Raw genomic sequence first — 13,945 nt, 5'->3', positions numbered from 1 at the left:
TCTAGTTAGCCTAATCGCTGTTTGATTTGCATTGAGAGATGATCTTATGGAAAGTACCCCATGCCAATCTCTAGGTATGGTGAAGGGTATGTGATGATGTGGGGGGGGGGCTATTTTAATTCCAAAGGCCAAGGGAACTTCATCAAGATGCATAGTATCCTGGATCCATGAAATAACTGGCCTTTAAAAATATAAATATGCCTGCCTCTATGGGAATTTAACATAGGGTTGTACTGAGTTATGCCCCCTGTATTTTTCAATTCAGTTCAATTTTATTTATAGTATCAAATCATAACAAGAGTTATCTCGAGACACTTTACAGATAGAGTAGGTCTAGACCACACTCTATAATTTACAAAGACCCAACAATTCTAATAATTCCCCCAAGAGCAAGCAGTGGCGAGGAAAAACTCCCTATTAGGAAGAAACCTTAGACAGACCCAGGCTCTTGGTAGGCGGTGTCTGACGGAGCCGGTTGGGGATGTGATGGACAGTGGCAATAATAGTCATTAAAGATAATGGAACAGTGACTTCAAATGGTAGTCGTAGTAGTTCATGTCATATCAGGGCGCTGCAGGGCGTTACAGGATGTAGCAGAGCATGGATGGACGTAGCAGGAAGCAGCAAGGTTCAACAGGACGCAGCATGACATTGCAGGGCACCGCAGAGCTTAGCAGGGAGTGCAGCAGGACCACGGTGCCAGCTGCAACCAAGATGTTGGTGCCCTCGTACTCCAGGAAGAACATTTATTTATTTACGATACATTATTCATTCACAAAGAAAATTGGTTTCCTTAAAGTTTGGATTTTTCCTCTTTTTTAAATTAAGGGAATAAGATCAATTTCCAAAAGAAGATTTTTTTATTCTTCCTTTTAGTCTAGACTTTAGCATGGGTGTATTCACTTATGCTGAGCACTGTATGTTCAGATCCCATTAATTAGGTTGAAAAATAATCAATAATAATATTAATATCATCTTGCTGTAATTTATTGGTTGGTCTCTGTTGTTTCAGTGAGAGTGTGTAAAGCTTGTCAGAATGGCTGGTTACTCAGTGGGTCTAACTGCTATGCGTATAATAACGCTCCTCTTGCTGATCGAAAAACCTGGGAAGAAGCTCGAAAATACTGCAGAAGAAAGAGTTCAGATTTGGTTGTTGTACATAATGAAGAGGAAAAGGTAATGAGAAACCTGTGGACATTTTTATGACACAATTATTACATTGAAATGTATTTGCTGTAGGTCTGAACACACTGAGTGTCTAAATTAACTCACCTTGTGTTTATTTAAGTACAGTGTTTAAATATCTGATAACTGTTTCTCTCTTCTCAGTGTGCACTCAATGAATACAGTCTGGGTAGTTCAGGAACTGATGGATACTGGTTTGGCCTGAGAGCTGAAGGTGGGAGATGGAAGTGGATTGATGGAAGTGATCTGACTGTAAGGTAAGAGACACATTCCTAAACACTTTGAATCATAAAATCTATCAGCCTTGATCTAAACATCATGTTCTTCCTTCAGCGACTGGGAACCACAACCACCTCCTCCTCCTCCTCCTACTGACGGTCAGTGTGTAATGTCTGTCAAGAACGTAGGATGGAGATCAGTGAGCTGTACTGAGAAAAAACAATGGATCTGCAAAATGAAGGCTTTATATGTTTAAACACTTCAGTCAGACTCTGCATGATAACATCAACTGGCTTATAAATATCAAACTCTAAAGTCATCTACTTCACAATTTAAATGTTTTTTTTAAATAAAAAGGATCAGGGGTTTTATTTTTTATAGAAAAAGAGAAAAGAAATATTTACAGTGAATTATTTTGTAAAGCTGTTTGTGTGTCTCAGATAAAAACAGACATTTTGAATACATTTAGATATTTGATTATATACAGTCATGTGAAAAAAATTAGGACACCCATGCTAACTGTACGTACACACCGCCGCCGACTTGAGCTGCAAAGAAGCTCTGGCCGCCCTGTCAAGAACGCTTTTCAAAAAGTACGGGGAAGCTTTTTGACGCTTTGGCCGCTCTGACGTGGCAGCATTCTTCGATCATGTTCAACACACGATTGAAGAAAAAGCACAAGCAGCCACTGCACGGCCAATACACTGACACTAGAAACCTTTTATAAATTGCATATATAATGACAGAATTTGTATTGGTTGTTGGTCGCACCGGTGTCTGTTAGCAGTTAGCTCGCTCGTTAGCCGCTGAACCGCAGCAGAATGCAGGCAGAGCGTGCAGCCGTCATATCATAAATGATAGGGAACCCAGCAACGGCGATTATGAGCTTTTCCTCCAGTTTTGGTAGGAACAATGTTTCTCCGGAATCAGCCAGCACGAAGGACGTCTATATTCCGATTGGTTGCTGGCGTTTGCCGCTGCTTGCCGCTGAACCGTGTCATAGCTCATTACCATAAAGTTGACATACTTTCAACTTTCGGATTGACGCTCTGGTCACTCAAAACGCCCAAAACGCGACGCCGACAGATTTGATGCTCCTTGCAGCTGAGAGAAGCTTCCATTGAAAATGAATGGGCGGCGGTGTGTACGTAAAGTAAAGTTGACTAAAAAGAGGAATAAAAAAATCATCTTTTGGAAATTGATCTTAATGCCTTAATTAAAAAAATTAAGAAAAATCCAACCTTTAAGGACACCAATTTTGTTTGTGAATGAATAATGTATCGTAAATAAATAAATGTTCTTCCTTAAAATACAGGAGGCATAAGTCAGTACACCCCAATGTTAAATTCCCATAGAGGCAGGCAGATTTACATTTTTGAAGGCCAGTTATTTCATGGATCCAGGATACTATGCATCCTGATAAAGTTCCCTTGGTCTTTGGAATTAAAATAGCCCCACATCATCACATACCATTCACCATAGAGATTGGCATGGTTTTCAGTTAGCCTAATAGCTGGTTTGATTTGCATTGAGAGATGATTTTATGGAAAGTACCCTATGCCAATCTCTAGGTATGGTGAAGGGTATGTGATGATGTGGGGCTATTTTAATTTCTTTAATTTTATTTAATTTAATTCAAATTTTTGCACATGACTGTAGGCATGCTAATGTAAGTCTGTGAAACATACAGTGACTAAACTGAAGGGGCACTGTTATCATTGATACCTGTTGAATGGGCTTTTGTTCTGCTTTGTTAGAGATGTGATGCTTATAATTTGTATATCAGCAGATTGATGACAGGGACAGACAGACTGCTCAGCTTCCTGTTTCCTATGTATCATGGAACATATATTGTTGCTACTCATTGGCCAAAATGGGGGCACTGCATCACTTGTTCTCAACAGAATGTCCTCAGAGCTTTTATCTTCTGCATGTTAGGAATATTAAAGTGTAAAATATTTTCTATTTATCTATCTAGAAGCAAATTCATGTTTTATTACATTAAATAAAAACGCTGCGACACATTGTTGTTATTGTCTTTTTCTTACATAATGCTGATTGAAAATATTTTCACCAATGTAGAACGAACAACATAATTCAGGAAATTGCAAAATCATTGAACAGGATGTGTGAGACAAGCAGATTGAAAGAAAAATGACAAACACAACCATAAACTGAATAAAATAGGGCACAACCTCAAATCAGACCATCACAGTGGAGCAGACGGCCTCCTAACAGCTCTCATACAGGACTGCAGCAGGACTTTAAACATTTGTTCAGGATGAACAGAAAACCACAGGAGGAAATTGGTACTTTAAAATATTTTAATTTTTATATTTTTATATCTTATCTACTAGATATTTATATGTACCAGGATGTTCTCTACTTTCTTTGTGTGTTTTCAAATGTGAGATGTTTTTGATGCTTTACAACAGCACCAACGGGTTTTAAAATGTCCAAATACATCTCCAATTCTGTCTTTTGCATTATGAGTTTTCCACTCCGCTCAACACATTGGGATCGATTTAATGTATTTTGTTGTTTGTTGAGTAAATCATGGAAAAAGCTGACGATTTATCAACTTACGGAAACGGCAAAGAATGTATTTTAAAAAGGAGGATTTTAGGATTGTTGATTATTGATCTTGATTCTTTGAATGAAACTGATTTTACAATGTTAACACTGATCATATAATCCATCTTTTCTCAACATATTTGCCCTAAAACTGCATATAAACATATAAACATTTGTTTGATGTTTATCTTTCAGAGGAAATTGAGGAAGAAGCTAGCTATGTTAATGCACCAGTATGTACTGTGGATAAAGTGGCAGCCCATCCAGGTACATTTCACACATTTCTTATTATTAAGCATGAGATGTATTTACAGATCTTTATTTATCTGTCACATTTTGTCTGTGATGAATTTTGGAAATGTGAATGTTTAAAAGCTTAATGTTTTCAAAGCACTTTTGACTGTATTAAAGGAAATATATGGAATTTTCAGAAAGTCCTTGGTACTAATGACACAGTTGGCTGTTAAGTGAACTGCAGTCAACATCCTGTTGCTCGTACTCAATCGACGTCAGGAGCATCCTGGGCATCATCTGCCAAAACAGTGACGTGACGTACACAAGACTGAACTTTTTTTGCACTAACTTCTTTCGTTACTGTATTAGAGCTACACTTATGTCAACAACCAGGCAAGAAACCAATATGTTAACAAGTAAAAAGTGACAGACATATCCTCTTCTTCCATTTGTACTCCGTTCCTTCTGTCTTATCCTTTAAGATAAAACAAAACCCTGATGCTAATTTCATGACTTCGAAATGCAAATTGGTCACATGAAACGACATCCAAAATGTCCAAAAACAGACAAACAGAGGCCAGACAGCTAAGAAGTTGGTAAGTTAAACAAATATGACAAATAGCGGTACAAGAAAAAGAAAATAATAGGCATCACTGCATACTTTATCATGTAAGATGTTAAGACGGCTCCTATTTAAAGTGGCTACTTTTTAAATACAATAACCTGATGGCAGAAGGAATAAAAGATTTGGAGTCATTACTGTATATACTGTATGTACTGTATGTAGGATTGCTTTCATTTTCTTTTCACATGTGTATCTGTGGGCATTTGCTCATCTTTAGCCTAGCCTACATTTAGGCAACATCTACAAATTTATTTATCACAGCCAATGAATGAAGAAAGTTAAATTGTTTAGAATATAGCTAGCATATATAATAAATATTAGGGGTGTGACGAGACACTCGCTCACGAGACAAGACGAGACACGAGATTGGGGTCACGAGAGCGAGACGCGATTTTAACACTAATTTAAAGAAAACTTCAGTTAAGAAATATGACTGGGAAAAATAGTCTTTACTCAGAGAACCAAGGTTACACGCTAGGGGTGTGACGAGACGCTTACTCCACGAGACGAAACACATCACGAATTGGGTTCATGAGAACGAGACGAGATTTCGCGTCGAGGTGAAAAGTTGTCCGTGAGGCGTCGGTGATGTCAGCGTGATGGAGCCGTGGAATTACTATTGAAAATCCCCTGCCACTTTTAAATCATTTGTGTGGCAACATTTTGGTTTTCCTGCGGAAATAATAAACGAAAGAGTGAGGCAGAACCAAGACGAACACAATATGTAAACATTGTAAGAAAGAAATGCCGGTATACCGCGAATACGACACGCACTATGCAAAAACACTTACAGCACCACCACAGCTCTCTACTAACTACTGCACCCGCGACTCGCGGGTGCAGTAGTTAGTAGTACGGCATTTCTTTCTTACAATGTTTACATATTGTGTTCGTCTTGTCTGTCACTCTTTCACTCTTTTCACCTCGACGAGAAATCTCGTCACGCGAGATCTCGCGAGATCTCGTAAAACGAGATCTCGTCACACCCTTAATAAATATAATGAAATAATTTAGCTATGCATAGTACCTAGACCTACCAACAAATGCTTATTGTTAGAAGAAAACCAAACAATCCTTAAACCTATAGACCACTACTGACCTCAATCACACCGGCTCCCTCAGAATCAACTGCTCTGCCAATCTCCTGCTTCTCTTTCTCTATGCTGAAATATCTTCCAATATCCATCTCATCTCTATGAATTGAAGGATACAACGGTACAATGGCATTAACAGGGACCCAATGACATTTAGTTTTCAGTGACAACAACATTCTATGGGGATTGATATTGTCTTAGAATAGGCCTACATAGAGATAGGCTATATTATTGGCAATGAATAAAGAGTTGTGATTAGCTTGCTAAGTTAACCATTTCTTGTATTTCGCTCATTCACTCTAGCTAGACTTTAGTTTTCCATAGCAAACCAAAATATCCCCTTTCCTTTACCTGAAGAAAACATAGCTAAAAGGGTAAGCAGGTAATTCAAAACAACTTACAATTTCACTCTGTATCACACTATGTGTAATCAATCTTCCTTTTACCATTAGCGTGTGTATGTGTGTGTGTATGTGTGTGTGTGGGGGGGAGGGTGCATAGCGAGTTTAGACCAAAGAGTAGCGACGAGACGAGATGAATCCTCTAGTTACTCACAACGCTCTGAAAGCTGCCAGTTCACACCATTGCAATGAGACGGTGCGGTGCATCATCTTGATAGCACAACGACTCTTTGTACTTCTGTCTAACTTCTGACTTTTCAGCTATTATTTTGTAGCTGGATATATATCATTTGTTGCATCTAAATATGAATGAGGATAAATCAAATTGTTATTGGTGCTCTTATAGTTATTTAGGGGGGCTTAGGAACATTTTGGGGTAGCTTCAGCCCCCCTAAAACAGGCCTAACGACGTCCCTGTAGCCAATTTACCAGCCAGTTCAGTCCCAGAAGTCTGGATGAATTAGCTGACGTCCACTCAAAACTAAAGTTGATCATTTGGTAATTTGTCTGCATTAGCAAACAAGGTAACTTTCTTGGTATCTGTTGGCCCTGTAGGACAAGCTGACGAGAGGCAAGTCATTCTAAAGTGTGCATAAATGTCACATCCTTTGGATTTTTAAATGGATGAATTAGCTGATTAGCTGTTAGCTGTTTTCTATTTTGGGGAATGTCTCAGTTTTTAAGTTAAGTTACAATCCATTCACACATTGGCAATGCAATGCAATTATTACATTTCTTCACAATTTACCTTTAAATCAACATAAATTTAATTGAATCTTTATTTTTCTCTCAGACCAGAGGTCTCCCTTCTTCACTCAGTCTTTTCCACCGATAGCAATGTGTTGGCTGATACTGTTAGTCATCATGGGCCTTCGTATCCACTGTGAGTACCACTGTCTTAGCTTGTTGTTGTAGTCCTTATTTAAAGGACAGGTTCACATTTGTCAAGTTTGTCAGATGCCCATATGTACATAGAAACACTTCTTGCTTGGTGTTATCCTTCCTCCTCTTCATACTGGTCCTGTAAAGCGATGCAGACGTGACTTTGGAAAATATTTAAACTACTTGATAAGGTAAAATTATGAATGTATTTTTCACATAAGTAGGACAGTGGACTTTGTCCCCTATCTCCTATATTGGAAGAACATTAAAAAGGGATCTCTTATTCTCCAGTATGAACAGGAGGAATGATCAGAGCAAAAAAAACAGTTTCAATGTTCATATGGACACCTGACTATTGTTTAAAGATATATGTCATTCTATCTTTTAATATCTAATATGATCATGTAAATTGCTTCTTTCGTTGTGTATTTCTATAATATAAGAACACTCTGTCACTATAGTTACCTCTGTCATTTCTGAAAATGACGCCAAGCTGAGGGCAGAAAACCAGCAGCTGACATCCCAAAACCAGCAGCTTAAGGCACGAAACCAGGAGCTGGAGACACAAATACGAAACATGACAGTTGATGATTACTGCCCCAAAGAAAATAAGGGTTTGTTAGGATCCAATTAATGAAGTCAAACAATATGCAATAGAAATAATATCACAATGCAGTTGTTTATGGTTGGTGTCTGTCGTTTCAGAGAGACAGTGTAAAGCTTGTCAGGAGGACTGGTTACTCAACGAGTCTAACTGCTATGAGATTCATGACGCTGATCCTTCTAATCAGAAAACCTGGGAAGAAGCTCGAGCAAACTGCAGCGGATATAACGCAGATTTTGTTATTGTACACAGTCAAGAGGAAAAGGTAATGAGAAATCTGTGGGAACTCATGACGAAATTGTGAAAGTGAAATGTAGATCATGTTTAAATACCTGATAACCGTTTCTCTCTTGTCAGGATATGATCAATGGTTACAGCTGGGGTAAGCAAGAAGAGAGTGGATACTGGATTGGCCTGAGAGTTGAAAATGGGAGATGGAAGTGGATTGATGCAAGTGATCTGTCTGTAGAGTAAGAGACACATTCCTAACACTTTGAATCATAAACTTTTATCAGCCTTGATCTAAACGTCTTGTTCTTCCCTCAGCTTCTGGATAGGACCTCCCTTTGACAGTCAGTGTGCAGTTTCTGTCCAGGACGTAGGATGGAGATCAGTGAGCTGTGCTGACAGAAAACGATGGATCTGCAAAAAGAAGGCTTTATGTGTTTAAACACTGCAGTCATATTCAGCATGATAATATCATCTGTCTTATGAATATAAATCTATGAAAACTTTGTTTGTGTGTGTCTGAAAAAACAGACACTTAGATTAAATGTAATTGAGTTAGATATTTGGATTATAGAGGTATGGTGTTTCTGACTACTGACACCAACATTTAAGAAAATACAGTGACTGGCCTGAAGGGGCACCAAACTGTTAATTATCAATAACTATAAATATGATTTTCTTCTTCTTCTCCGTGAACCATCACCTTATCGTGGTGGAGAGGTTTGTGTGTCTCTGTGAACCTGAGGGCTGTGTTGTCTGGAGCTTTGTGCTCCTGGTAGGGTCTCCCAAGGCAAAGTGGTCTCAGGTGAGGGGCCAGACAAAGAATGGTTCAAAAACCCCAATGGAAAAACAAGGTAGAAATGGAGTGACCCTGCCCGGAGGAAGCCCGGGGCCCCGTCTGGAGCCAGGCCCAGACGGGGGGCTCGTCGGCGAGGCCTGGTGGCGGGTTTGCCACGGAGCCCGGCCGGGCACAGCCCGAACAAGCTACGTGGCTCCCATCTCCAGCAGTGCGGGTAAATTGGGAACGTCTGGAGGAGGCCCCGTCCAACGGACTTTCAACTCGCACCTCCGGGCGGAGCTTTTCGCATCCCTGTGGAGGCTGGGGGCATTGAACCAGAGTGGACAATGTTCAAAGTTTCCATTGCTGAAGCGCGGCGAGGAGCTGTGGTCTTAGGGTCTTAGGTGCCTCAAGGGCGGTAACCCACGAACACCGTGGTGGACACCGGTGGTCAGGGAAGCCGTCCGACTGAAGAAGGAGTCTTTCCGGGATATGTTATCCCAGAGGACTCCGGATGCAGTTGCAGGGTACCGGAAGCCCGAAGCAGGGGCTGCAGCCTCTGCCGTGAAAGAGGCAAAGCAGCGGGTGTGGGAGAAGTTTGGAGAAGACATGGAGAAGGACTTTCAGTCGGCACCAAAGTGCTTCTGGAAAACTGTTCGCCACCTCAGGAGGGGGAAGCGGGAACCATCCAAGCTGTATACAGTAAGGATGGGACACTGTTGACCTCAACTGAGGAGGTAATAGGGCGGTGGAAGGAGCATTTTGAGGAACTCCTGAACCGGACAAATACGCCCTCTATGTTAGAGGCAGAGCTGGAGGATGACGGGGGATTGTCGTCGATTTCCCGGGCGGAAGTCACTGATGTAGTCAAACAACTCCACAGCAGCAAAGCCCCGGGATTGATGAGATCCGTCCCAGAAATGCTCAAGGCTCTGGGTGTGGAGGGGCTGTCCTGGTTGACACGTCTCTTCAACATTGCGTGGAAGTCTGGAACAGTGCCAAAGGAGTGGCAGACTGGGGTGGTGGTTCCCCTTTTAAAAAGGGGACCAGAGGGTGTGTGCCAATTACAGGGGTATCACACTTCTCAGCCTCCCTGGTAAAGTCTACTCCAAGGTGCTGGAAAGGAGGGTTCGGCCGATAGTCGAACCTCAGGTTGAGGAGGAACAATGCGGATTCCGTCCCTGGTCGTGGAACAACGGACCAGCTCTTCACTCTCGCAAGGATCCTGGAGGGGGCCTGGGAGTATGCCCAACCGGTCTACATGTGTTTTGTGGATTTGGAGAAGGCGTATGACCGGGTCCTCCAGGAGATACTGTGGGAGGTGCTGTGGGCGTATGGGGTGAGGGGGTCTCTACTCAGGGCCATCCAATCTCTGTACGACCAAAGTGAGAGCTGTGTCCGGGTTCTCGGCAGTAAGTTGGACTCGTTTCAGGTGAGGGTTGGCCTCCGCCAGGGCTGCGCTTTGTCACCAATCCTGTTTGTAATATTTATGGACAGGATATAGAGGCGTAGTCGGGGTGGGGAGGGGTTGCAGTTCGGTGGGCTGGGGATCTCATCGCTGCTTTTTGCAGATGATGTGGTCCTGATGGCATCATCGGCCTGCGACCTTCAGCACTCACTGGATCGGTTCGCAGCCGAGTGTGAAGCGGTTGGGATGAGGATCAGCCCCTCTAAATCGGAGGCCATGGTTCTCAGCAGGAAACCGATGGAATGCCTTCTCCAGGTAGGGAATGAGTCCTTACCCCAAGTGAAGGAGTTCAAGTACCTTGGGGTTTTGTTCGCGAGTGAGGGGACAATGGAGCGGGAGATTGGTCGGAGAATCGGCGCAGCGGGTGCGGTATTACATTCCATCTATCGCACCGTTGTGACGAAAAGAGAGCTGAGCCAGAAGGCAAAGCTCTCGATCTACCGGTCAGTTTTCGTTCCTACCCTCACCTATGGTCATGAAGGCTGGGTCATGACCGAAAGAACGAGATCCAGGGTGCAAGCGGCCGAAATGGGTTTCCTCAGGAGGGTGGCTGGCGTCTCCCTTAGAGATAGGGTGAGAAGCTCAGTCATCCGTGAGGAGCTCGGAGTAGAGCCGCTGCTCCTTTGCGTCGAAAGGAGCCAGTTGAGGTGGTTCGGGCATCTGGTGAGGATGCCCCCTGGGCGCCTCCCTAGGGAGGTGTTCCAGGCACGTCCAGCTGGGAGGAGGCCTCGGGGAAGACCCAGGACTAGGTGGAGGGATTATATCTCCAACCTGGCCTGGGAACGCCTCGGGATCCCCCAGTCGGAGCTGGTTAATGTTGCTCGGGAAAGGGAAGTTTGGGGTCCCCTGCTGGAGCTGCTCCCCCCGCGACCCGACACCGGATAAGCGGACGAAGATGGATGGATGGATGATTTTCTTCTTCTTTGTCAGAGATGCAATGCCAGAGACCGGTTAGTAGAGGATTTTTGGCAATGCTTATTATATTTCCTGTTTCCATGATATTTTATTTTGTTGCTCCTGATTGGCCAACAGAGGGCGCTGCATCACTTGTTCTCAACAGAATGTTCCAGAGTCTGTTTCAATATTTCCTTGTACAGCTGATGGTTCAGTGTTATCTTTCTATCTAGAAGCAGTTTAATATTTTAGTCCATTGCATTGAATAAAGTGTATGCCAGATATTGTTGTTTTTCTGCTTTTTTTCTCGAAAATGTCAGCACGTGTTAATAAGAGAAGGAACAACCTTATTCAGGATGTTTAAGGTTGAGATCTCCATTTTCGAGCAAAATTGAAATTTTGAGCACAACAAACACTTAATTTTCTGCATTCTTGTGAATTTTTCTGCATCAACTTATAGTTGCAAATGTCTCTATTTATGTAATGGAAATTATAATAGGTTTTGGGGTTTTTGGTTACACTGGCCAGTTTTGATTATTGGGGGGGTGGGGGTTGTAACCCCCCATCCCCTCTGTAAATTATGCCTATGCACAGTCACACTGTTCACAGTTCCCATGTACAGTTCACATACTCAGCAACACAGCACGATATACCACACACATCACATACCTGCAGTCCAGCAGTCAGAAGGTAAATACTTGCAAAGCACAACACACAAAGAATGAAGAATAAGCAATAAAAACATTAAAATAATGTAAAATAAAATAAAGTAGATATGTATAGGCTATATAAATTAATGAATTAATAGATAAGCTATTCCTGAGTTTATAACTGATGGATGTAGGCACAAAACTCAACATGGCTCTCTTACCCCAATGTTACTCTCGGCTTGTCTTTGCTGCGTTCCGGCTACGCTGTGGTTTTGTTCTGTCCTCCGCAACGTGTCATACCATACCAGGAGCGTCTCAGAAGCGGAGCGTCTTGCTGCCCGACTCACAGATTATATTGTGTCCACTTTGTACTTTACAGAACAATCACTTGTTTATTATTGCATGCTGGGATATGCTCCTGTAAACAGAAATAAGCAGGTACAGGGGAGGAGTGATGGATGTTTGTTCTCTGTGTGATGAACAATGAAAACTTGAAAAGTAGAATTTTAAGTTTGTCAAATGGGTCGTCAATGTCAGCAGATAGAATTTATTGAATCTATTTGATTATGATAAAAGTGACTGTTGATGAAATGTTGGCGGCAGCAGCGTGGGAAGATGCTGCAGACACATAGGGCCTGATTTACTAACACTAGCGCAGTTTGCGCTGCGTCTGTTTATGCGAGTTCGGTAATAGCGCAGGCTATGCTTCCACATTTTGCGTAGTATTTATCAACCCTGACACCCATCAGGCAATCAGCGTCTTTCTCCGCCCACTATACCGTAAATTGCGCTGTAGCAAAGACGTAACTTGTACTATTGCATATGGTGCGAGTGCAGACTGCGATATTCCCACTGCTGATGCTATGACTGTTTGAAATGATCCTGATGCCAATATTTGTAATGTAGCGAGGGTTTAACAACTGCTGGAATGGGATGTGAACGCTGAGTGGGAGATTCAATGTCATCTTTGGATTTCTTCCAGTAACTCTAATATTGCATGGCTGCTTGATCTGTAACGCTAAATGATGTTGTGTTCACTGACAAAGTGTGATTCTTGTGTTAAAAATATTTTCAGCCTGCGCCTATGTCTTCGTCTTGCTCAAATTACTGTTGCCATTTCACCAGCGGCATAAAGGTCTACGAGGAAACTTCGATTGCGGCTGGTTTAGACCTGCTTTTAAGAGGTGGAGAATTTCCCCGCAGAATAGAGGCGGCTTTTACTGACAGTCTTTGTAAATACCACGGAATATATAATTAGACGCACTTTGCGCTTATCCTCCCACCTTTTGGGTGGAACTCCCACTTTCCCCACGACCCTCCCACGAATGCATATTGAAAGCGCAACTTGTCTCTTCTCGCTCATGTGGCAGACAATCTGCGATTCTACCCAAGTGCGCCCAGTTTGTAAATATGCCGCATCGGTTACGTCCGTCTTTGCGACCAATTAGCGCCTGGAAACAGGCGCAAACGGCTTGATAAATCTAGCCCATAGTGTGGGTTTAAACCATAAAAGGAGAAGACTTGAGGCATTAGCTGCTAACCAAACAATAACTCTTTCATAGCTTCAAAGCAGAACTAAAAACCACACACTTTTCTGAGAAATGGAAATTAGTACACTGTCAACTTTACCATTTCCTTATCAGCCTTCACACAGGCTCTGTTGTTTTAAAAAGATAAATGTTTCTTATCTGCTGGTGAGATACTGTAAGCATATTTTTCATAATGCATGATGCTTTTAAACCATGACAACACATTGATAGGAAATGCTATTGAAATGGCAAAATTCACAGCCATGATATAATCAAACATTTGTGTATTAACACTTATTTTAGGCCACTAGAGTCTGTACATTTCTAGGATGGAGATCAGTGAGCTGTGATGAGAAAAAACAATGGATCTGCAAAAAGAAGGCTTTATTTTTTTAAACACTGCAGTCAGACTCTGCATGATAATAAACTGTTGGTATGTGTCGGAAAAATTGACACATGGATTAAAAGTGTAGTGCAATTAGATATTGGATTGATTTTTCTCTTTCTATCGTAAATGTCTGATTATGTAACATGTTTAATCAAAGATGAGACAGAAGCAGATCTGGCCTCAGTGTGTTTG

At 41.9% G+C, this 13,945-nt stretch overlaps 1 protein-coding gene across 1 annotated transcript; it reads left to right on the top strand.

Moving 5' to 3' along the window:
* The first annotated feature begins 7,790 nt into the window (after positions 1 to 7,790).
* On the top strand, positions 7,791 to 8,308 carry LOC120561755 (NKG2-D type II integral membrane protein-like). The gene is made up of 3 exons (XM_039804989.1): positions 7,791 to 7,828; positions 7,920 to 8,083; positions 8,176 to 8,308. Exons 1-3 carry the CDS (start codon positions 7,792 to 7,794, stop codon positions 8,290 to 8,292), a joined length of 318 nt encoding a protein of 105 aa, XP_039660923.1. The 5' UTR covers position 7,791; the 3' UTR covers positions 8,293 to 8,308.
* Positions 8,309 to 13,945: the final 5,637 nt, after the last annotated feature.

The sequence above is a fragment of the Perca fluviatilis genome, chromosome 7 (genome assembly GCF_010015445.1).
Source record: "Perca fluviatilis chromosome 7, GENO_Pfluv_1.0, whole genome shotgun sequence".
Classification (NCBI taxonomy): Eukaryota; Metazoa; Chordata; class Actinopteri; order Perciformes; family Percidae; genus Perca; species Perca fluviatilis.
This window is presented reverse-complemented; position numbering and strand designations above follow the sequence as displayed.